Source organism: Lissotriton helveticus, chromosome 4_1 (assembly GCF_964261635.1).
Source record: "Lissotriton helveticus chromosome 4_1, aLisHel1.1, whole genome shotgun sequence".
Classification (NCBI taxonomy): domain Eukaryota; kingdom Metazoa; phylum Chordata; class Amphibia; order Caudata; family Salamandridae; genus Lissotriton; species Lissotriton helveticus.
This window is the reverse complement of record NC_136063.1, coordinates 1253169402-1253194708: the sequence shown is the minus strand read 5'-3', so window position 1 is coordinate 1253194708 and position 25307 is coordinate 1253169402. Positions and strand designations below refer to the sequence as shown.

The window sequence follows — 25307 nt, the reverse complement described above, 5'->3', positions numbered from 1 at the left end:
GAGGGAGCTAGAGGGAGCAAGACGGAGAGAGGGAGCTAGAGGGAGTAAGACAGAGAGAAAGAGGGAGCTAGAGGGAGTAAGGCAGAGAGAGAGGGAGCTAGAGGGAGTAAGACAGAGAGAGAGGGAGACAGAGGGAGCTAGAGGGAGTAAGACAGAGAGAGGGAGCTAGACAGAGAGAGGGAGCTAGAGGGAGTAAGACAGTACCTAGCACCGTACATTTCCGACAGAGGTGGTCCATGCGGTAAGTCGTGAGGGGATGACACCATGAGTTACCCGCACCGGGTGACACCAACCCCAGTGACGCCTCTGCTACTCACTACTCACTACTCTAAAAACAGGCAAGGCTACCGACTAATTTTACACTGGTCACGGTTAACACACTTTTCTAGAAGAGAATAGACACGTTTATCTTGGTGTGTTGAATTAAAAAAAACACATGGCGCACCCTGGTGTCCAATAAAGAATAGGCGATCAGTAACGTGCACGCTCCGAGAGCAGACTGTACTGAATGTTCTGTGTACATTCGCAGAATCCTTCAAAGCACATCTGACATCATTCTTTGCTCCCGCCATTCCGGTACTTTACACTGCAAACACTCCCACAAGTCCATGCATTTAGAGGACATAACATTCTGAACAAGCACCTACCTCTCAGTGCCCTCACTGCGTGAAACTTCTAGATGCTGGCCAAGAAGAGAGCAGTGATCGGCGCGCGGCGGGGACGCTGGCGCCGTGAGCGTGCGCACGACTGAATCCGCGCGTGGCCAGCACTTGTCGCACCTCTCCCATTGATAATGCTGGGCGCGTGCCCAGCTCTTGTCTCCTTTTGTCGGCTTTGGAGACTGAAACGATTACAATATTTCTCTGCCGAGAACGCGCTTCGCGCGTCTCTAGGCCGAGACCTAAAAATGAGGCCAGAGCAGTAGAACGGAATTTGCCTTCTGCTTTTGTGATTACCTCTGTTCTACTGACAAATACGGACGTGAACACATGATCATGTCAACAAATAGATTGACCAGAGAAACAATACAAACATACATTCATGTCAAAATGAGGTTAAATGAGAAAATTCAGCTGTGGCCATTTTTTGGGCCTTGTTTAGAGTGTGTTGGATAGGATACTCCATCAAAACTTGCCAGCTGTCTCGTCACCTTGCCATATTTTGATCGTCATTCTACATATGGGCCTCATTTATGAAAAGTGACGCATCGCTGCGTGAAAACAGCGATGCGTCACTTTTCACTGCGATGCGTCATATTTACAGTATGACGCATCATGGCGCAAGGAGTTACAGATACGTCAGTATTTCTGACGTATCTGTATGGCGCAAAAGTGACGCATTGCTGGAGTGTGTCACAAAAGTGACGCAACTCCAGCAATGTGTCCTTTCACATGGGACAAGCCCCATGTGAAAGGGCCTGCGTCAGTCTTACGCCTGCTGTGAGGCAGGCGTAAGGAATTGACGCATTTGTGTCCTAGAAGTGGCGCAGTGAAATCTTATAGATTTCACTGCGTCACTTCTATGACCCTTTCTTGCGTCAGAACGCCCCCCAGCCCCTGCATACATTATACCTGGCGTAGGTATAATGTAGCGCAGGTGTTTACAAAGTGACGCATCTACCTTGATGCGTCACTTTGTAAATATGGTGCAACAAGGCACATTTTTTACGCTGCTGGTGCGTCACAAAAAGTGACGCACCGGCTGCGTAAAAGTGACGCACGGCCTCATAAATGAGGCCCAATGTACTTGTATTTCATGGGACAGGACATCCGTCCATTTTTGACAGAGCTCCTTGTCCACCAAAATATAAATAAGGACCTTTTTACGTATAAGTTGAGCTGTCTAATGATTGATTGCAGGCTGCTGGATTTCATCAGCTGAATTTATTGTACTTTGTACTCAGCAGCACAGGTTATAGGAGTTTATCATGTCTCGAAAGCTATCTCGATGTTGTAAATGATTGCAGAGTACACCCTCGTGCTGCCCTGGCTGAATTTCGTCACAGGGTGAAAAGTCAACTGAGGTTAACACACGAGCGATTTTCGTTGCACTACTGCATATCACCATTTAAAGTGTCGTTTGTTTATCCGATTTTTATCGCATTTTGTTCAACAGCATGTAGAGAATTACAGGCAAAACAGCTCTTCAGTCACCAAGTAGCACCGGGTTACATTGATTCATCACACATTTATAAAGTTAAGATGGTCTATATTCTATGAGAGAAAGGAACTACTACAGCGGGTATATTCCGACGTAATAAACTAAACTAGTAACCAATAAGTGTAGGGTGGTAGATGGAGCATCAGGAGCTAGAGAGACAAGTCCCGAGATGTGGGGGGGCGCTACCTGCCGGGGGAGAAGAGACCACAAGGGGCCAATATCACACGATCCTCAGCCGGGGAACCATCGCAGACTAAGCACAGCCAGCCACGCGGAGGGCCCAGAGGGGTTTTCAGAGGCCACCCCATCCATCAAATAGTTCCCCTCACCCCCGAGTAACGGCCGCCCTCTAGTCCAAGGTCCCCAGCCACGGGTGCATGTTCCCCATCTGTTTGACCTTCTTCCACATCTCCTTCTTCATCACTGTCCGCTCTCTCTGGATGTTCCCAGGTGTCTAGGACTTCCCTCCATTGCTCCGCGATGGGGCACCTTAGCAATCCTCTTGATTCCTCCCTAGTGGGGGCTCTGCCCTCTGCTCTGGCCCAGTGAGAGACATCCCGTATCCAAGCCCCAACCATAGGCCCGCTCGCGGATCTCCAGGCCATAGCTATTCACCGTCTAGCCAAGACTAAGGCGAGGCCAATAAATCTGTTTCTGACTTTTCCAGCGGTCAGGTGGGGGAAAAGCCCTAGCAGATAAACCTCAACTATGAAGGCAAGCGTACGCCCCAGGGTCATGCCCACCACCATCAATACTTCTTCCCAGAACCGGCATAGCTCAAGACACACCCACGTCATATGTACAAAATCTGCGTCATCAAACGTACACCTCAGGCAGCCAAGGCCATCACCATCATAAAGGACCTGATGACTATGGGAGGGGTTGTGTAGATCATATGCAGGTTGCTAAACTGCGTATATTTCAGTCTTGTATTATGCAAGACCAATTTGGGGTATGCTAAGGTCCTGTTCTATTCTGAATCCACCAGGTCCCCCCCCAAGGTCGCCTCACATCTCCAATGCAGCTTTAGAGGGGGCTGCGAGTTGTCTCAGATAGTGAGCAATAAAACCATTTCACCTGGTGCTGCTGTGTAGTACTCAGTGGTACAAAAGGGGGTGGTGATGGACGGAGCATCTGAACCAATCAAACACTCACACCCAGTCAACAGATCTGGGTTTAATCCATCACCGTTCTATAGCCCACTCTGCCACCCCAGTTCTGACATGGCCTTATGCAAATCAGTCTGACCCTGTGCCTCATGGGAACAGTCCAGCCCGAACTGCCAAGCCATGCCATCCCTGGACCGGAAACAAGCTTCCGAGGACCGGTTTCTGGCATTTCAGCCGTCTTCAGCCCGGCTTGCTTGAATCCAGTGGCAAAGTGAGCAAGGGACTCACGTCTGAGCATACCCTGCCAACTTATGGCGGACAAAGTGGTACAAAAGGGGGTGGTGATGGACGGAGCATCTGAACCAATCAAACACTCACACCCAGTCAACAGATCTAGGTTTAATCCATCACCGTTCTTTAGCCCACTCTGCCACCCCAGTTCAGACATGGCCATATGCAAATCAGTCTGACCCTGTGCCTCATGGGAACAGTCCAGCCCGAACTGCCAAGCCATGCCTTCCCTGGACCGGAAACAAGCTTCAGAGGACCGGTTTCTGGCATTTCAGCCGTCTTCAGCCCGGCTTGCTTGAATCCAGTGGCAAAGTGAGCAAGGGACTCACGTCTGAGCATACCCTGCCAACTTATGGTGAACAAAGTGGTACAAAAGGGGGTGGTGATGGACGGAGCATCTGAACCAATCAAACACACACACAGTCAACAGATCTGGGTTTAATCCATCACCGTGTTTTAGCCCACTCTGCCACCCCAGTTCAGACATGGCCATATTCAAATCAATCTGACCCTGTGCCTCTTGGGAACAGTCCAGCCCGAACTGCCAAGCCATGCCTTCCCTGGACCGGAAACAAGCTTCCGAGGACCGGTTTCTGGCATTTCAGCCGTCTTCAGCCCGGCTTGCTTGAATCCAGTGGCAAAGTGAGCAAGGGACTCACGTCTGAGCATACCCTGCCAACTTATGGCGAACAAAGTGGTACAAAAAGGGGTGGTGATGGACGGAGCATCTGAACCAATCAAACACTCACACCCAGTCAACAGATCTGGGTTTAATCCATCACCGTTCTTTAGCCCACTCTGCCATCCCAGTTCAGACATGGTCATATGCAAATCAGTCTGACCCTGTGCCTCATGGGAACAGTCCAGCCCGAACTGCCAAGCCATGCCTTCCCTGGACCGGAAACAAGCTTCCGAGGACCGGTTTCAGGCATTTCAGCCGTCTTCAGCCCGGCTTGCTTGAATCCAGTGGCAAAGTGAGCAAGGGACTCACGTCTGAGCATACCCTGCCAACTTATGGCGAACAAACCGGTCCTAGGAAGCTTGATTCCGGTCCAGGGAAGGCATGGCTTGGCAGTTCGGGCTGGACTGTTCCCATGAGGCACAGGGTCAGACTGATTTGGATATGGCCATGTCTAAACTGCGGTGGCAGAGTGGGCTAAAGAACGGTGATGGATTAAACCCAGATCTGTTGACTGGGTGTGAGTGTGTGATTGGTTCAGATGCTCCGTCCATCACCACCCCCTTTTGTACCGCCCTATTCTCGGGAGAGCATCGAAAACTAATTGTCTGACTGAAAAAGCAACATGTTGCAAAAGCTTAAGAATGTGTGGTCTATAATAATACACGTTCCTAGAGTAGGTTACCACTTATCCTTACAGCTTTCCATTTCCCCTTATTCTACATTGCTTTGAGAATCTACTGAGTTTCTTGAACCTCAGTCTCTCAAATTGGAACTCTTTATAGGTTCAGACTGTGACAGCATTCTCTCACGATACCTAGAACAGGGATTTTTCCTGTATTGAGCTTGCTTGTTGCATTCGTACTACAATGTATTGAATGTGGAGTGATTGATTATTGATTTCTGATAAGATTCTTATGACAAAACTTCATGAATTTAATTTGTATCCTAATAAAGATTACTACTAAGAGTTTGAACAATAAAACCCTTTAACTCATACTTAACTCTCATTATTGATTGACAATTAGATTAGGCATTGTGATTAAAACGTATGTGATGTTCAGCTCTTAATTTTCTCTAAAACAACAAAAAAATCCATTTGCCTCAGACCAGTGACCGATAAGAGTGGGAATTACTCCAGTGATGGTAAACCGAGATTCTAAATCGAGATACTGATTCTCACTCCAGCACCTGGGAATATATTCCTTTTCGAAATAAAACATCACCTCCCTTAGTTGAAGGTACAGGATTTGGCAGGGGTGCCTCGCGTGCGAAAGATTATGTGTTAATAGTTCAGGTCAGGTTACCCTTGCCCTACTACGAGGTGAAAAAAGCAAAATGCCTTTAGAGTGTCGTGTAGGACGTGCTGTCCAACAAGAGAGACCCCGCCCAGTAGTGTAGGTTTAGCAGTTCAGGTTATATCCGTTTTCATAACATTGATCCCTCTCACCTATTATTTAAAGACGTCTACAAGAAATGATCTGAATATGCTGTGGGCGGGTGTCTGTCTTTAAAAACACAAACGCTGGAAGAAAAAACACATCCATGAAAAACTGTAGTGAAGTATAAATTGCCGACCGTTAAGTTCAAGTATAGGGACACCTAATTAGGCTTTTGTTACACCCTTTCCTATGTTTCTCTGGAAAATACTAAGAGTATGACCCTTGGTCCACTTTCTCTTTACCCTTCAAATATGGCCCCCGCTCTGTCGTTCAAGTTCTTGGAATTATACTCATAAACGCACCTCTGCTATTTGATATAGGGAATCGGGCGGTGCTTGGAAATGCCAGTTGCAGAGAAAGAGAAAGCGGACCAAGCGGTTAAAAACACTCTGTCGGACATGTCATAAAGGTGGTGTTCCTAGCCATTGGTGCCCTGAGTGCTGCCAAACTACTGTGATCGACTCTGAATATATTATTTTCCGCAAGAAAAGAGCAGTGGCTCATTGTACTCATATAGTCTTGTATATTCCTGTTCTATTTGTATCCATGCAACACTGCTGTTTACTCGGAATACGTGGCGAAGTCTGCTTACGTGTTCCCACTGCGTATTCAGGGGGCACAGCGCTGTTTACCGATCCGAACCTGTAATCTCGCTCTCTTTTAAATCGGCAGGTGCAATTAGTTACCTAGACGCGACAACTTCTGTACACTCGGCTTCAATCGACTCAACTCTGGCGATTCTCAGCGAGTAGGCGGCTTGGTTTTCTAGTCGTCTGATTGGAGTGGGGAAAAGGGGCGGTGACCAATCACTATCACAGCTAGAAGTTGTGGATTTCAGCTGAGAGCAAAGATCATTCTGTGGGCGGCAGTGACAGCGACAGCGACAGCGACAGCGACGGAAGGATGACGGACACCAAGGAACACAAGTACTACACCTTGGAAGAGATCCAGAAACACAACCACAGCAAAAGCACCTGGATTATCCTGCACCATAAGGTTTACGATGTCACTAGCTTCCTAGAGGAGGTATGTATCCTCTACCCCCTACCTACTGGGTTCCACAGCCGACTGTATTGCACTTGTCTGACAGCTCTGTATCCTCCCGGTGACTGTAAAGAGCTCCACGTCTTGTTTGGCGCTTTCAATCAGTCCTTGCTTACGGACGTATTTAGACTGTTTAAAGTGAAACTTCAGATGTGAATATGCAGTAACCTGTTGGCTAAAGTGCGGGAAATGAATGGCTTTAAATATAGTATATCCCATTGAGCCATTTGAAAGTAAAGATCCCTACATTTCTGTCCCTCTTCCATTCTAGTCCCCTAGTTTCTCTATTTTCTTTGCATTGCTCTATGCCAGAGGTCTTCAAACTTTTTTTCCTCTCAACCCCTAATGGAAAATAATTTGAAGAAGTCTGGACAAATTCATCAAACAGAAATTGACCCAAAAACGGTGCTCCCCATAATTTAAGTGTTGTAGCCCCTTTTCGCTTCAGGGTCCCAATGCACCTGCACTAATGATAGCTACGGTCCTGAGTAGCAGTCTATCTATTCTGTTTATGTCTCTTCTTTAGCACCATGCCTGATCATCGCTCCAGTCTTGAAACCGGCTCTCCGTTTGTTGTGTTTTTTTAAATGGGAAATTATTATGGTGCGGACTCAACCCAAGTGCACTGGAAAAATTTATATGAGCCCCAGTTACATTACACACGGCCAGGTTCATTTTATTAGGCATAGGGACATTAAGTGATTCCCCCCCCCCCCCCCCCCAGATTCACAGAACGTTAAACTAATGCAGGCACTTGAACCTGGTTCCACTTTTCCAAAACCAGCAGTTCTCTCCGTTCTAGTTAAACGGACGAAAAGTTACTGAAAACATGGCAACGTGATGCAGCACAGAAAAAGTCCATATACAAAGGTTACCCTGGTCACCTGTCTGTTGCTTTTTGCTATATTCGGGTATTAAACCCATACTGAGGTGAAACCAGTGGCCAGACAGTGTTAACAAATGTAACAAGCATTGGTAAATGCAATAGGTTTAAAAAAATGTTGGTTAAGTTTGTGAGCAGTTGTGCAATATAAGGATCTGTACAGGCGAAACCTAAAAATTGCCTCAACTTCACATTCCACACCCTCCAGTGACCTCAGGGGAAGGTTCAAAGACCAAAGTGGTATTTGATATACAGGCTTATAGAGGGTTGTCTGGTAGAATACATACACGATTCCAATGGTAAGACCACCAGGCTGTCAAAAGGTCCCATCAACCGAGGTGTGAATTTAAAATTTGCTAACATTCGTGCCAAGAATTTTCAATTCTATTAAGGACAGGAAGCGAGGATTATGCTTTTCTCAATTTCTTTACTGTAGACAGCAGCCAATGAAAACACAGTAAAGAAAAACAAAAACTACATTTCCCATGAGCACATAGTAACCATAGAGTACATAGAAGGTATAAATATAGTCATAGAGGTTCCAACTTCCTCTTTCTTTGTCCAGAATCAAGAACATTAGAAAACTCAAAATCCATTAAGAACGTCCAAAGGAAAAATCCTCATCCATATGAAGGGACGGAGGCACCTCCCAAAGGCAGAGGAACAGAAGGAGACCCACGAAGAGCAGGAACTCACAGCACATCTCATTTAAGGTCGGAGCCTGAAGGAAATAAAAAACAGAGCCGTAAAGGCCATTCCAAAGGATAGAGTATAAAATTCACAATAGGGCGGGAATAGAGTCAGATAATAAAGAACATTACAGTATAGCAACATGCATATTTAATACAATGCATACATTTCAATAAGGGTGGGATAATCCTCGCCTCCTGTCCTTAATAGAATTGAAAATTCTTGGCACGAATGTTAGCAAATTTTAAATTCTATGTCAGGACGGAGGCTCCGATTATGCTTGTTTAAAGCTGTCCACCACAACAGAAGCAACAGCAACAATAGGTTTGAAATAAAAAGTTTTGAAAACAGATTCTGAAGACCAATCCGCAGCCTTCATGATATCCTGAAGGCCAACTCCCAAGGAAAAAGCCTTTGAAGCCATCGCTCCCCTAGCAGAATGGGCCCCAAAGACGGAAACGTCAATGCCTGCTTCTAACATGAGCCGTCGTACCCAACGTGCCAAGGTAGCGGGAGACACAGGCTTAAAAGGCTTTTGCAAAGCTATAAGCAGTTGACCCTGCAAATCTTGACGGAAAGGTGCAGTACTCACCTCATAATCCTTAATACATTGCACTACACACAGCTTGGGATTGTGTGGAAAAGAGGGATAAGACACAGAAGATGTGTTACATTTAGTACGGCGAGAAATGGAAAAAGAAACACCATCAGGTGAGAAAGAGCGTCCGGCGAGGTCAAGAGCACGAACATCTGACACACGCTTGCAAGACAAGAGGCAAAGCAACATTGTCAATTTAGCGGATAACTGTTTCCTAGACAGCAAAGAATTTTCAGGCCAAGTGCTTACAAAACGTAAAACCACAGATACATCCCATAATTGAACATACTTAGGGCAAGGAGGTTTTACCATCCGGATGCCCCTGAGTAATTTAGAAACCAAAGGGTGTTCCCCAATGGGCTTAGAATCCACTGGAATATGACCAGCTGAAATAGCAGAACGAAAGTTATTGACTGTCCTGTATGCCAAAACGGAAGAAGCAAGAGAAGCAAGAAAATTCAGAACTAGGGAGACATCTGCCGTAGAGGGATCCACTGATCTTTGAGTACACCAATCACCCCACCGTTTCCAAGCTGACGAATAACGTTTGTGGGTGTTGGGGTCCCAAGCTTCGCCGATAAATCGGGCAGCGTCAGAAGAAAGGCCTGCGATTTGCCAGCGTCCCCCGAAATCCGCCACGCTACAAGACGTAGATGACCCGATAGAATGAGAGGGTGGGGCTGCAGAAGAGGGTCCAGCAACAGGTTCCACCTGTTGGGGAGAAGGAGTGGCGGAGAGCAACTCCTCTCTAGAAGAACTGGAAACCACGCCTGAGCCCTCCAAAGGGGAGTGATGAGAATCAGATCCGAGAGGAAACGCCTCGTGCGGGCCAGAACCCTGGGAATCATCATGAATGGGGGAAACGCGTAACATAGGAGAGGAGGCCACGACTGGAGGAAAGCATCCGTGGCCAGAGCCTCCGGATCCGGGCGCAAACTGTAAAACAGCGGAAGCTGTTTGTTCAGGCGAGAGGCAAAAAGGTCCAAGTGGCATTGGCCCCGAACCCGGACCAAGGACCGAAACACTCGAGGGTGGAGACGCCAATCGCTGTAATCCCGGAGGTGACGGGAATTCCAATCCGCCACTAGATTGTCGCGACCTGGAAGGTACTCTGCAATAATCGTGATCTGGCGGTGTAAGCAAAGATGCCAAAAGTCCTTGGCTATCTACGAAAGGATCTTGGATCTTGTACCCCCAAGTTTGTTGACATATCTCACCGCTGAGACGTTGTCCATGCGGAGGAGAATGCAACAGTTCGTCGCCTGAGGGGAAAGACAGCGGATCGCAAAAGAGCCCGCAAGAAGCTCTAGACAATTGATGTGGAGGGATAATTCCCCCCGGGACCAACGGCCCCCTGTCGTCCGAGAACCGCACCAAGCTCCCCATCCCCAAAGGCTCGCGTCGGACTCGATAATGATGTCTGGGGTCGAGCCGAATAATGATCGACCGTTCCAGGACTCCATGTGGTCCAGCCACCACAACATCTCCGCATCATCGGAGTAACGAAGGCCCTTCCGAAGAGGTCGTATCTTGAGGCGCTGGAGAGCGCGATAATGTAAGGGACCCGGGAATATGGCTTGGATTGAAGAGGAAAGGAGACCTACAATCCGAGCTACAGTCCGCAAAGAGACCAGTTGTTTGGACAAGACCAGACGCAATTCCCGTTTGATCGCTCTGATCTTTTGACCTGGAAGGAGTAGCTGACAAGCTATTGAGTCGATGTTGAAACCTAGAAAATCCATCTTCTGCGAGGGATGAAAATCTGACTTCAGAGGATTGATAAGAAAGCCTAGAGATTGCAATAGATCGATGGACCATTGTAAATGAAGATGTAGAAGACTGGGGCAATGAGCCATCAACAGAATGTCGTCTAGATACACAATCAAACGGACTCCCCGGGCCCGCAAAGACTCCATCACCGGTCTCATGAGCTTCGTAAAGCACCATGGAGCGGAAGAAAGACCGAAGGGGAGTACAGTGTACTCGAACCATTTCCCCAACCATTGAAATTGAAGAAAACGCCGATGGGGAGCATATATAGGAACGGACAGATAGGCGTCTTTCAGGTCCAAGCGGACCATCCAGTCTCCTTCTTGAAGAAGATCCCGAGGAAGATGGATACTTTCCATCTTGAAATGACGGTAAACAACTCCGCCGTTGAAATCTTTGAGGTTTAAGACTAAACGGGAACCACCCCCTTTTTCTCCACTAGAAAAATATTGATGACGAAACCGTCGGGATGACGGGAAGATGGAATGATGGCTCCTTTCGTCAGAAGGGACTCGACTTCTTCGGAGATGTAGTCTTGATCTTGTTGGGAAAAAACAAGGGGTAAAGGAAGGCGGTGTAGGAGAGGGCGGTCGTAGAGCTAGAGTTTGAAACCCTGCACCGTTTCCAACACCCAAGCATTGCTGGAGATTAGCTGCCAATTGTGAAGAAAAAACTTCAGTCTGCCCCCCCAAAACAACCTCGGAAGCCAGAATTAAGCTCACCTGAATTGGAGGAATCTTGACGTCCTCCCCGGGCACCTCCGTAGCCGCCTTTGCCGTAGTTGTTTCTACCCTTTCGAGAGGGGTAGAATATGGATTTTCCAGAGCCATAAGTGTCCTGGGCTCCTCCTCTCTGGGACTGGCCTCCACGTTGAGCAGGCTGGTTACCTCCCCGGCCGGACGAACGTCCCCTTCGTCTGGCCCGTCCGAAAACCGGACGGAAGGCACGGCGCAGGTTTGATTGCGCCTTATCAAGGCCACTAAAGGTCGCAACAAAATTAGTGAGTTCCTTCAGAAAAGGGGGGCCAAAAAGGAAACCTTGTGCCAAAGGGCCAGATTCGGAAGAAGCAAGATCAGTTAATTTAGGGTCCAATTTCATGAGTATTGAGCGACGGCGCTCACAGGACAGGGCACAATTTGCATTGCCTAAAATGCATATAGCCCTTTGAGACCACCCTGCTAGCTCATCGGGATTAATAGGAGAATTCGAATTTTTTGCTGAATAAGCCAAATCCAAAAATTTTCTCAAGGGACCCAAAAGGTCTAGTAATTTGTCCTGACAGGACCTCCACGACCTGTCCAGACCCTTTTTCGGGTCTTTGGCATATTTGCGCATATATGTGACCATGGATGGATCGACATCAGGAGTCTCAGTTAACTTGTCCGCCAGGTCTGGGCGGGGACACTCAGAGCGCAGCCTGGCGCGAACATCCTTCTCGAAGGGACGACGAATATGTGTTTGTACATATTCAGCAACCTCTTGTGAGGGGAGCCAAGCCGAAGAGTTAGGGTGAATAATGTCATCTGGGTCAAAGGTCAACACTTGTGGGGTAGAAGAGGCATCGACGTAATGCTCCTTGCGAGCCTTCTTTTTGGGAGGAGGAACTATGGGATCCGAAGAAGAATCAGATGAAGACGAGTCTTCAGTGACAGTAGAGACTTGATGTGTCTGGAAAGACGTGGCGGGTCTCTTTGAGGACTTGGTGGTCACATTTTTTGCCAGTTTGACAAAGTCTGCTTTATGCGGATTCTTAGGCGAGTTTTTGGACCGACCTGAAGAAGGAATCCAACCCTGGTGAGTAGCATATTCAGCCAAATGTCTCTTGAGAGGGGCTATAGCCTGATACAATGCGTGGTCCATGAATTCAGCACCCTCTGAGCCTGCAGGCTCTTCCTCAGCGTAGTAATATGCCTCCTCATCCTCATAATACTCTGCCATTCTGGCCTCAGAAGAGGTGATATGCCCAAGAGGAGGTGAAAATATCGACACCCGAAGGCACTTCAGGGGGAGTGTAGCCCCAAAACAAGCCAAAGGACAGGAAACCCTGTCAAAAACAAAGTAAAATGTGGAGGGAGGGCTTGTTTAAAAACACTCTAGGCAAAGCCTCTGCAATATTTTACAACCCCAGGCAATTTAAGGAGCACTAGGGCGTCAGGGGCCTAACGACAGGGAAATGGGCAAGGCAGAAGCCAAACCAATTCAACTCCGTAGAGAAAACTCGAGCGCTGGACGTCCCGTCAGGATTCTTGACAAGGAACAAATGCGCAGTACCACCGCCGACCACTACGCGAGTACCGCCGGTGAACTGCGCATGCGCTGAAGCAACCTGTCGACAATGGGAGACGCGTGTAATAGAACACGCGTCTTCCAGCCCCGCTCCCGCTCCACAATAAAGGACAAGAGCTAGAAGCAAGCCTGTTACCGGGGGGTGAGCCCACGCCCCCGCAACCGATGCCGAGAAGCGGCGAACAAATGTACAATTAAATGTGAAAGCGCCGAAACAATAAGCGGCAACACACGAACCGGAAGGTTCCTATTAGCATTAGCAAGAACGCTGCAGTGAAAGAACAAAGCGCACACAATATTACAATGAATAAAGGCAAAATTGCAAGTAAATAAGTAAAGTGCACTTAACTGGCTGCGCAGCAGCAAAGAAAGAGGAAGTTGGAACCTCTATGACTATATTTATACCTTCTACGTACTCTATGGTTACTATGTGCTCATGGGAAATGTAGTTTTTGTTTTTCTTTACTGTGTTTTCATTGGCTGCTGTCTACAGTAAAGAAATTGAGAAAAGCATAATTGGAGCCTCCGTCCTGACATAGAATTAAGCATGGCATCATGGAACCCCAAGCTAGTAACGCAGAGAAGGAGGACACAATGCAGTCATGGGAGATGCAGTTGGGCAAGTTAATCAGAAGATTAGAGAAGGAGCAGAGTAGGACTCAATGGCTTTAGTAGGAGGCAGGGGTGCAGCTTTCACTAGCGCACCATGTGCTGCAGCTGCAGGGCTCAGGTTTGTGAGAAGCCTGCTGCCACTGCACCTCAATTGACTGCCTTTTCTGCTCAACGGGGGAGGTCAACGAGGCCGCTGTGCAGGAAAATCCAAAAAAGGAATGCTACTGACCTGGCATAAACACTTTAGGAACATTACTGTTGTCTTCAAACTGCCTCAGAAAAAGTGGTAATAGGGATCATTTCAAATATTTATATATTTACATGAGCTTCTCACTCAAAGCGTCACACATAATGTATTTAAGTGCCGCACAGTACCCTGAAACATCTAACTGTCACACATTAGCAAAATTAACATTTGGTAGCTATGCATGGATAAAGAGGAAAAGGTACTATTGTTGTTCAAACTCCCAAAATGAACATCCTCTTGCGGGAGCGACTGCTGCGTTAGAAGTACGCAGTCTTGGTGAAGAACAGTGATACGATAAGCTGGTGAAGGGCAAGCACTGCTTGGGATAGAAGCAAAGTTAAGTCCTTCCCCCCTCGGTGATGCAGCCAATGCTCCTCTTGCTCCAACCCAGTAGGCTGGAGCCTGTCAAATGAGGAAAAGAACCAGGAGGAGTACAACAATGAGGAGGAGCCAAGCACTCCAACTGAAAACAAAACTGCCATTGTAAAACGTCAGCACTTGAAATTTCAGAACTAAGAACCCAAGTAAGCTCCAAACGACTAGCCGCAATTTCTAAATTTCTGTTTTCACTTTCAATTTGGGTTTTAAACATAATAACACTAAACATTAATATTTTCTGAATGGTACATGTTTCAGTTGATATGCTAAATAATTCACAATGGTTGTTATGTTAAACATATTTTAAAACCTTTATTTTAATGGAGTTTTTATCGGTAGGTGCCCCTGAGTATTCAAGATGTTCATCAATTTTTTTTGGGTACTCTACCCGAATAAACGTCCCCCCTCCGCGTGACATTGCGCAGTAATCGGTCAGTAGGTGTCCCTCTGCTCGTTAAAATGCACCCACCAGCTTGGCTATAATGAAGGCAGCTGCCTTGTCAATTAATGAATAGCAGGTCAAACTGATTTGAAAGTGAAGATGGAAGTCGGAGGAAGAAGGCTTCCTCTGTAGGAGGGGAGTTAAGGTTAAGACCGAGTGAAGGGCATTGCTGACCAACAGAAATGGGGACATGGAGAACTGTTCAGTAAACAAGTACTGAAGTGGGTGCCTGCTTGTGCCCCTGGGGGATGGTGGACTTGTGTGCAATGACGAACGCACTCAGATGAGCCCTTTTGTGGGCCCAGGAGGGACAAGGTAGTGCCTGCTTTTTCTAGAGCACAGAGAAGGAATAAAAGGCAAATCAGAGATAATAACAGCGGGCTGAGCCCACGACAGTCGGTAGGGCTGTAACTTTAAAGCAAGGGTGTAGTTCTTGTTTTTATTTTGTTTTCCCGATCTTTGCTTGAAAGAAGTTCCACCAAAGCACATTAACACAGTACTTTGCAGATGAGAAACTGATAAGAGAAACACACACATAAGAACAGGAAATAGACCGCTTGCAACTAATAGAAATTAGGAAAAGTAAAGTGACAAGGGCCAATAAGAAGTGAAGGCGGGATGTAAGTCCCTTTTAGGATATATTTAATACAATAGATTTCACAAGCACAGCACAAGGGTTGTGCTGGCGAAACCTACTAATAAAGTAATACTATCACAAAATATCCCACATTACACTGCATAAGTTGCCTTTTCTTTCCAAATGCTTGCATTTGTTAACCTTTTCCATGCTCATTACGGCTCCCGGCCGTCACGAGTCACGGTGGGCGTGTGCTGATGACGGCCGGGAGTCGTCATGACCACGCCCGCGATTGGAATCTCAGCACTGCGGCGGAATTCGCACCGCAGCGATGAGGTTAACTGAGTTTCATAACGTCAAAGAGTATATTTTCCACAGTTTAACTTGCCTTTATTTTTCAGACAGAGGAAAAAAAAACATAGTTACTGAATATTTGTTGTTGTTTTTAGCCACATCTTTGATTTCTCCACCCACTCACTGACTGTGCCCCAGGGCACTCGGGATTACAGTTCCACAGTTGTTATGCACTTCAACCTCTTCATATAAATGAAGACAGCCTGGAAACTTGCCATATAAACAAGGCCTTGTTTTCAGGCCATCTTCGATTCTAATCCTTCAATTGCCTTTGCGCCCCCCTCATGAATGCATTCACGGGCCCCCAGTTTGAAGACCTCTGCTCTTACAACAGACTGCAGTCTAGTGTTGCACAGCAATACCTGTGGTTGAACTGTATAAAAAGTATGAGAACTGTGATTTTGAGTCCAACGTGTGCAGGGGTCAGACACTTGGATAAAAATAACACAATGTTCTGCACCAATTTTGTTGGATTTTCATATTCAGGTAAATACATATAAAATAGAACACACACAATGAAAACTAAATGCACGTTTAAGTATGTCTATGTGTATAACCAGCTAGTATCAGCAATGAATCCTGGTTGGCACAGTGGAGAATAATGACACATATATAGTACTTGGAGGTTCCAGCCTGTGACTGAAAGCACTGTAAATATTTAATGTGCAGCCATTTAGTATTAAGATCAAACCAGTGATTTCAAAATATGACTTTTTAGTAATATGCAGTCATACTGTACCTAGTGAAATTTTTTTTTGTAAGTTTCATTTAGAAGGAAGCACTTTAGAAAACTCAGCTGCTAACAAACTCCCTTACATTACCTCTCGCAGAATACACATCTTTTGACACAGTGGAAGTCTCAATTAATTCCATCAATCAAAGCCTATTCTACCTCCAAAGCAGCCTTTAGATGTACTGAGTAAACAGTTGCACATTTGTATGTTTTCTTCAGTTACCGGACATCTTGCAGAAAAGGCTTATTTCTTCTTTAGCTGTTTTCCTTCCCCTCGGCTAGTCCATACATGAGAATGAGCCCCCAAATCCCCTTCAAGCCAGAGATCCCATAATCACCGAGGATGATTGGTTTTTAACAAAAAATATTGGAACTATTTTTGTTATGGGGGAAAAAAAGATGGGGAATATCGTTCCAAGAGATCCATCCTACATCAACTACTGATCCATACCCCTCACTGCACTGCGTTCATGTACTCATGGTATTTATTTACTCTTTGAACTTCATCAAGGCTCTGTCTAAAGTTGGGCGAGGCACTGAAGGCTTGAGCCAGATCCTTGGATCAGGTTAAGGTCATCTTTACCCTTGAACCTAAAACGAGCCGAGCTTTCATGAGGCTTCTGCGTGGCACCCATGCTGTAATGTCATGTGCTTGAAATTAAAGACAAAACTTTAACTTCTCACATAAAACAGGAGAGAGAAAATCCCATCTAGTGGCTGAACTGCACAGTGTGAAACCAGAAAACCTGCGATCAAGTTTGGGTTCCCTGCTTCATCAAACTGTGTGATCATAGGCAAATATTTTATTTCACCAAGTTTCCTTTTTCTTCATTATCACATTTGAGAGTGCATGTATATTTCGAATTTTGAAGAGACTTTATCATATTGTTGCATAGGTTTACATAGTAAAACATTTTGATGGCTCGGTTCATGCATGGCCTATTGGAGCCAAGCCATACACATGGCTTGGTCTTGGAGCTGATCTTACCTTGTTAATTTGTTGGCTCACCCACCTCCAGCTCTGCCCACACATCCTCTGCTTGTCATTGGCTCCCACTGAACTCTTCCATTCCACTGCTGAACAATCCTTCGTAGGATAGAGCTCTCCGAGAGGATCACCCCCTTGCTTACACATTTGGGACAATGTAAGATTCTAGCATATGCCGATGATGTGGCAGTGATTACACCAAACCCCACGGAGGCGATTGGGCAGATAGAGACTGAGGCACGGAGATTTGGCCAAATTTCGGGATACGCTTTAAATACCTCTAAGACACAAATAATTAAAAATGCTTATACACAATGTGATGATCTCCAGGTGGTTCCAACAGGGGTGTACCTCGGAGTAAATATCACGGCTGAGTTGGATACCCTAGTGGAAAAAAATAGTCCCAATAATCGCGAAAGTAGGGAAGCAATTAGACAGACTAGATAAATTACATCTCTCAATTGTTGGGCGAACAAATATTGTAAAAATGATGGTATTGCCAAAATTTTTATATATATTTAGAGCCATTCCTCTATTTTTTGAGAACAAGTGGTTGAAGACTTGTGAGCACATGATTAACCGGTTCATCTGGGCAAAGGGGAAAACAAGGAGAGCGTACAGATTTATGACATTAACACGTGAGCGGGGGGGTTGGGCGCTCCCAGATATAAAGTTATATTACTGGGCAGCAGCATTTCAATATATGGTGGGCTTATTGGGAGGAGCAGAGGTAGAAGCCCAGGATGAATTTGGCACATTAGCCATCTATGGATTAGTAATGGGAGCGGAGGCAGAAAATGTATTGTTGAAATTCACAGATGCAAGTTATTACAAAAGGACAAGATTTAAAACTATCATCGCAGCTTATAAAATCGTTTACTAAGCGGTTTGGAATTGGGAAATATAATATTTATACAAGGTTAGAAGAAAATCCCACTCTTCCTAGAGATGTGTTCTCTGATATAGTCTTCAGTGAGTGGGGCAGGAAAGGAATTCGGAAGGTGGGTGATATTATAGGTCCACAAGGCATGATACAATTTGCAGAATTACAGATACGTTATGGTTTAGATACGAGGCAATTTTTTAAATATCTACAAGTAAGAAGCTTTATTAATAAAAAAAAAGGCGGCCCTGTGGGATTTGTAAAGAATTCAATACTGGAGGTTATACAAGCAGGTATAGATTGCACAATCAAGAGGTTCTACTTAGAATTATCAAATTCAAAGAAAGATGACTTGGAAAAGTGGGCGGATAAATGGGCAACTGGCTTGGATATAGATCGAAATTATTTCTATCAATCATTAGATATGGGACATACACTATTGTGCTCAGCTTCACTACAATCCCAACACTACAAAGTTCTGTATCATCTATATTATACACCTGCGAAAATTGCCCAATGGGGAGTGGTGTCGGGTACCAGCTGTTTTAGATGTGGTAGTTTAGAGGCTGACTTAGTACACAATTTTTGCAACTTGCCCTCACTTGGAAACAACTAAGAAGGATATTCAGAGCTTTTTAAATAATGCGTTGGGGATTGGAATCAAATTAACTCCTTCAATAATATTACTAGGAGTTGAGGTGGAGGGGCAGACGCAGAGTGGGAGCTTTATTTTTGTAGCGATGGCAATTTTGAGACTATGTATAGCTACGGCATGGTTGGATCCCCTCCCTCCAACGCATTATCAATGGTTAGCTAAGTTACTTTCAATCTATAAGTTAGAATCCGCGATCTACGCTAGGAAGGGGAAAAAGGGAAGGAAATTGGGTATACAAATCTGGGAACCGATTATTTGGTGGAAAGAAGGAAATACTACTAGATAGATATTGTGTTGAGCTGCTTTTCTTTGATTTTCCTGTCCTTTTCCGTCCTTTTTTGTTTTTATTTTAGTAAACTGGTTCTGTCTTGGGAAAAAAGAATTGTAATAGCATGAAGATTGATGTAATTATGTAATGATTGGCATTATATATGTATATGTATTTTGTATGATAGTATTGTTTCTATTTTCTGTTTTATTGTGACCTGTACATGATATAAAAAAGGGGGCAAACTCAATAAAAATATTCAACAAAAAAAAAAAATGAACCTAAAACGAGCCGAGCTTTCATGAGGCTTCTGCGTGGCACCCATGCTGTAATGTCGTGTGCTTGAAATTAAAGACAAAACTTTGACTTCTCACATAAAACAGGAGAGAGAACATCCCATCTAGTGGCTGAACTGCACAGTGTGAAACCAGAAAACCTGCGATCAATCCTGGGTTCCCTGCTTCATCAAACTGTGTGATCATAGGCAAATATTTTATTTCACCAAGTTTCCTTTTTCTTCATTATCACATTTGAGAGTGCATGTATATTTCGAATTTTGAAGAGACTTTATCATATTGTTGCATAGGTTTACATAGTAAAACATTTTGATGGCTCGGTTCATGCATGGCCTATTGGAGCCAAGCCATACACATGGCTTGGTCTTGGAGCTGATCTTACCTTGTTAATTTGTTGGCTCACCCACCTCCAGCTCTGCCCACACATCCTCTGCTTGTCATTGGCTCCCACTGAACTCTTCCATTCCACTGCTGAACAATCCTTCCCGTTTTCAACATATATAATGCACTAATTCCCATGCACTTGCTCTGACTTCCTCTGTTGATGCACCCACCACCTTCTCCTAGACTGTAGGCTTCCCTATTCTGTACACTGCAACCCACTTCCACATTCTAGATCCTGCGCATACCTACACTTCACTTTGCTGTCCTCAATCTCACAGGCTTAACATCCTCATAGGTCTAGTAGTATTTTGTTATGACTCAGTCGTATGCATGTCCAAAAAGAATAATTAATGGTTGAAAATGCTGAACAATGTCAAACACTTTTCTTTGTTCGCCCTAAGTTGGCAGGGTATGCTCAGACGTGAGTCCCTTGCTCACTTTGCCACTGGCATATGGCCATGTCTGAACTGGGGTGGCGGAGTGAGCTAAAGAACGGTGATGGATTAAACCCAGATCAGTTGACTGGGGGTGAGTGTTTGTATTGTCAACGCTCTGTCCATCATCCACTTTGGTTTTTCCAATCATTCTCCCCCAGTCAGAGATCTGGGCCTAAATGTATTATTTTTTTGCTCACCCAGCCAATTCCAGTTTGGACTTAGCCATATGCAAATCAGGCTTGACCCTGCTCCCAATGGGAAAAGTCTAGCCCGAACTGCCAGACCAGGTCCTCAGAGGACCAGAAACAAGCATCTTGGGACCGGTTTCTGGGTATCACCCCCTCATCAGCTAGGATAGCTTAAATCCAGTGGCATGGCAATCACGGTACCCAAGTCTGGGCCTATCCACCCCACTTGAGGTGACAAATGCAAAAAGAACAATAGATGGATGGAATGCTAAACAATGTCAAACTCTCACCTGGGTGAGTCCAAACTGGAATGACATAGTGAACAAACAAACAATGGATTTAGGCCCAGATCTCTGACTGGGGGTTTGTGGTTGACATTGTTTATCATTCCAGCCATCAATTGTTCTTTTTGCATTTGTCATACCCAGTGGGACTGGTATGCTGAGACGTGGGTCCCATGCTTGCCATGCCACTTGATTGCCGAGAATGACATTAAAACAGGCACAGGAGGCTTAGGCTCTTGCAATGCACAATTTTCTCTGCTTCAAAAGATCGGAGGTTCAGAACTCCTCTCGGAGTGTTTTTTAGATTATTATTTGAAGCTGTGCATGCACCTTAACGGTATTTCCAGCTCTATGTTGGCTTACCGGGCTTTCAGTGATAAGCTTGCTCCCCACTTGAACTCGAACACAGGAGCTATATATGAGGGCACTAAATGCGACCAAAGTCCAAGGAAGATCTCCTGTATCCACCCACCAGCATCTGGACTGCACTCTTGTGGGAATCCTTTAGCCTCACCTTAGAAAAGAGAGTAAAATCTGATTTTCAGAGCTCCAAGTGGGGCTGCCATGAAGGGAGGCTTGGTTCTGATCATTCCCCATTCTTTCACTCCCTGATGGCAGGCTTCCAGTCGTGGACCAGCATTCAGAGCAAGTACAAACAATAGGGCGACAACATGCTGGCACTATGTAGAAAAGTCAGCCCATAACGCCCCGGATGCCCAGGCTGCTGGCGCAGGGCGACTCTTCGTTTCCATCTTGAATAATTACCAAATAAAGAGACGGGCACTGGAAGCAGGAAAACAAGAACAGAGTTTATTACTCATGAGTGAGAGCCTGTCATTTGGGACACTCGCATCGTGTCTTCGGGAGGTGCTCTAACAAGTTTCTCTGAGGCTTCGTCTTTTATACACAGGTTTATGGCACACCCACATCCTTCATTACAATCACGACATTGTAAAGTACGAAGATATTCCAACACGGGGCTACAGTAGGGGCCCTTATCCTCCATACAATAGGAGGGGGCTGTCATGCAGCTGAGTGTGCTGTTGATTCCGTTGGAATGTGTGCTCCTGATTGAATCTCAGGGGGTGGGGTGGCCATGATCAATAGTGGTTTCTTTCAAGAGAGACGAGTGCATACAGTGGTGGGCGATAAACTGTATCCTCGGGCTAAGGGATGACCAGCGGTCCGTGCTGACATTCAGGCTCAGAGGTCGGGGTCATCAAAGGAGGGGTATTCATGGGAGGAAAGGAGGTGTTGGTCAGGCGCGGGGTGCGATTCTAAGAGACAGAGTCATGCGGGAAGGGAGGGCTCATGACTTGTACATGTGAGAGCGGGGGCGGTCAGGGTGCATGGGGGAAGCTTGCAGAGTCAGGGAAGGGGCGCTGGTGATCGATCGCAAACTGGGAGACCATGATACCTAAAATGGCTGTCGTGTACGGGTGTGCATGGGTCTATGCTAGCGGGATAACACAGTCAGCGTTTTAGCGATATCCGTTCTGCTTACAACAAGGGGTACAGTGAACACAAATGAACGCCGCTTATGTACATACACATTGTCATTTTCAACAGTATACAATGGTGAGGACTCTTTGTAAATAAGACACCAGTCCACACAGTCACTTAAATTCTTTTTTCTTTTCTTTTTTTTTTTTCTTTGCTTCAGCAAATACCCACTACTACTGCTCTAGCCGCAATCGGTTTGTGCATCTGGATGGAAAATTTGTACTGCTGCTACCGACATTCCAAATCTTGCCTAGCCTGGAAAATTCGGAGCTAAATATATTTTAAACAGACGCACAACGCTCTATATGCGTCATTGCTTGAATGTTAAATTGGCATAACATGCCTGTTAGAACCCCTTTTGTTGTGTGCAACTAAAACGAAATGTTAGCTTCTCAGAATTATGAGAAGGTCCCCAGAAAACTAAGACCAAAGAGTTTCAAATAAAGCTTGAGAAATGAAGGTTGTGGTCGCTATGAAATGGCTCAAAGATATTCAAAATCTCAATAAAATAAGACTTTGAACATATAAATGTTCCCTGGGATATTTCACCAATTTATGTCTTTTAAGCAACCACTGTCTCACAAAAAAGTACCCCTTGGCTAGAATACCAGAGTAATGCCTGGAGTGCCACTACCTTAGTACAATTTATCCAACGTTCCTTCATCCACAGAGACACCCCCAAAGACAAAGCAGGCCATGGAAACAGGAGGAAATGCTTTACGTTCACACTTCTCACAGCCATCCTTACAAGTCAAATGTTGGCTGGTGTAGGGTAGATCAGGGCACAAGTCCCAAAAAAGAGAAGTGGGGGGGGACGGGGTTACATAATACAAGTGGCGTGAGAGTACAAAGACCAAATGGTTTTCTTGTACTTATCTGCATTGTTTGACCCTCACTTCTACATAAAGAATGAGTAGTTCCTATGGGTTCGATCTCGACCCCACTAGCATACTGTATATTGCAACAGAGAGAATAAATAGTTTTTCCGCATGTCATGTTGATGCGCTGAGATTCAACCATTCTGGAAAAATGGTGAATTATGTGTTTGATGGCTGTCCTAGAGGATGGTGCATTGCATAGTTATTTCGAATTAGGTGGAACTGTCCATATATAGAAACAAACTGTATTGTTTGGGCCAGATGTTAGTACCATTAAAGTACCACAATGGAGTAGCTGAAGGACAGGAATGGATTGGCAAATTAATGTATTGGAATCCGAGTATGACAGTCGTCCTTGGTGTCCTCAGAAGTGGTAGAAGATGAGAGAAGGATGGATGCTGGCTCAACTGTCCAAGAATTACCCCGGAAATGCATGGATCTATTAACAGAAATCATGGGGAGGGAGTGTTTGAAAGCCTCTAAAGATGGGGCACTGGATGGCTAAGCAGCACAATGCAACTTAAGATCCTATGTAGTACATGCCCACCATCAAGTGATTGTCTGCTTTTCTACCTTTTGGCAAATATGACTGAATTGTCACCTGTGTTACTCACCATCAACTCCCCTAATCCAATATACCACACTAATATGTCTCACTTCAGTCAACCCCACTCCAATTAACCCTACTCAATGCCACTAACTTTTAGCCATACTGAACAACAGCCACACTGGTGTAAATAATGGCTAAAACACAGTGCCAAAGCCAATAGCTCTAACGATGGCGAGATCAATTGGCTTTACCAGAGCTTGTTAAGCGTTCTTGTCAATCTTGCTTCTTATTTCACTTTCTTTTCTTTTCTTGTGTACACTCCCCTGGGTCTTAGCTGCTTTACCATCCTTTTGATTGGATGACTTGTATCCTTCCACTGGTTACATTGAGAAAACTACTTGTTTTCTTTTGCTTTCAGCCCTCCATGGGAGTGCATGTTTTCTTGCTCATTCCTTAGGTCTGCTCTCTTCCAACTGAACTACCTTAACGGCGTAGTTGAAGCTGTTAGTCATTACTCCCTTCCAGAGCACTGTTTGTTTTCACCTGCAATTTCAATCTTTTTTTGTTTGGCACAAATTCAGTCATCTGTGGTTTTAACTTTTTTTTCTACCTTTGTAATTTCAGCCCAGCCTGTGGCTTATAGCCTTCTCTTCCTGTGCAAATAGCCTATGTTTGCTGTAAGAAGAACTGTAAATCCATTCAGGCTAAATGTTTTCTCTCACGTTACACTCATTGGTAGGCTTTCGACTCCCTCTTCTTCAGTGCCCTTTCCTTTAACCCAGATAGCCCTGTGCATTTGTCAGCTCCGTGTTCTGTTGTGGCATTAGGGGAGATGGCCAAGCCCTTGCATCTTGTTGAGTTATTTATATTGTGACTCACTTCATATCCGTCGTCCCTTTCAGTCCCTACTGTGATTTCTCTGTGAAGTCCTCTGTTCCAAGTGGCGCGTAATTTATTTTCTGAAGGAGTTCTCACGCTTAATACTCGTGCTTGAAACAGCGGGCACCCTTTGTCTCCTTAACTTCGTATTTTGGGGATGGCTCCAGAACAGGGACCCCCATCCTTTTTCCATAACAAGAGGAACTTCTGATTTGATGTTAATATTCCTGAAGTACTATTGACTTTGATAACTAGTACAGCAGTGACCACATCAGAAACATGTGGTCACACCTTGCAGAATTATAAATAGTGGCCACCTAGCCATATGTCACAGTATTGAGTGATGCCAAAATATATCCAGAATATTATATCCGTGAATGTACATATATAGGTTTATAATTCTATACTCCACATCTACCCACATAAATAAATATATAGAATTCAATACTGTAGTTGAGCAGCAACCACCTGACACATAAGGTGGAGCTGCTAACAGTGTCCGGAAAATCTTTGTCCTAATAAAATGCCTCCACATGACTAATAACATAGCAGTCACAGACGTAAGGTGCCCATTGACACAAAGGAAATACTAACATCTATAAAAATGCACAACTCGTTATGAACTATTACTCAAATACAAATCAATCAATCAAGCATTTATATAGCGCGCTACTCACCCGGAGGGTCTCAAGGCGCATGGGGAGGGGGGTCCTCTACTGCTCGAACAGCCAGGTCTTGAGTTGCTTCTTGAAGGAGAGGTGGTCTTGGGTCAGGCGGAGGTGGATGGGAAGGGAATTCCACGTCTTGGCAGCCAGGTAG

General features: G+C 45.3%; 1 protein-coding gene and 1 long non-coding RNA gene across 2 annotated transcripts in view; one reads left to right on the top strand and one right to left on the bottom strand.

Moving 5' to 3' along the window:
- The window catches only part of LOC144829060 (uncharacterized), an 88664-nt gene extending 82220 nt beyond the window's left edge, over window positions 1–6444 (bottom strand). The window contains exon 1 of the long non-coding RNA XR_013610587.1: window positions 6368–6444. This is a non-coding gene — a long non-coding RNA (uncharacterized LOC144829060). The remainder of the gene's footprint in view (window positions 1–6367) is intronic.
- Window positions 6359–25307, top strand: part of CYB5A (cytochrome b5 type A) — a 180868-nt gene continuing 161919 nt past the window's right edge. The window contains exon 1 of the mRNA XM_078687805.1: window positions 6359–6707. Within this exon, the coding sequence (XP_078543931.1) occupies window positions 6585–6707 (123 nt within the window). The 5' untranslated portion in view covers window positions 6359–6584. The remainder of the gene's footprint in view (window positions 6708–25307) is intronic.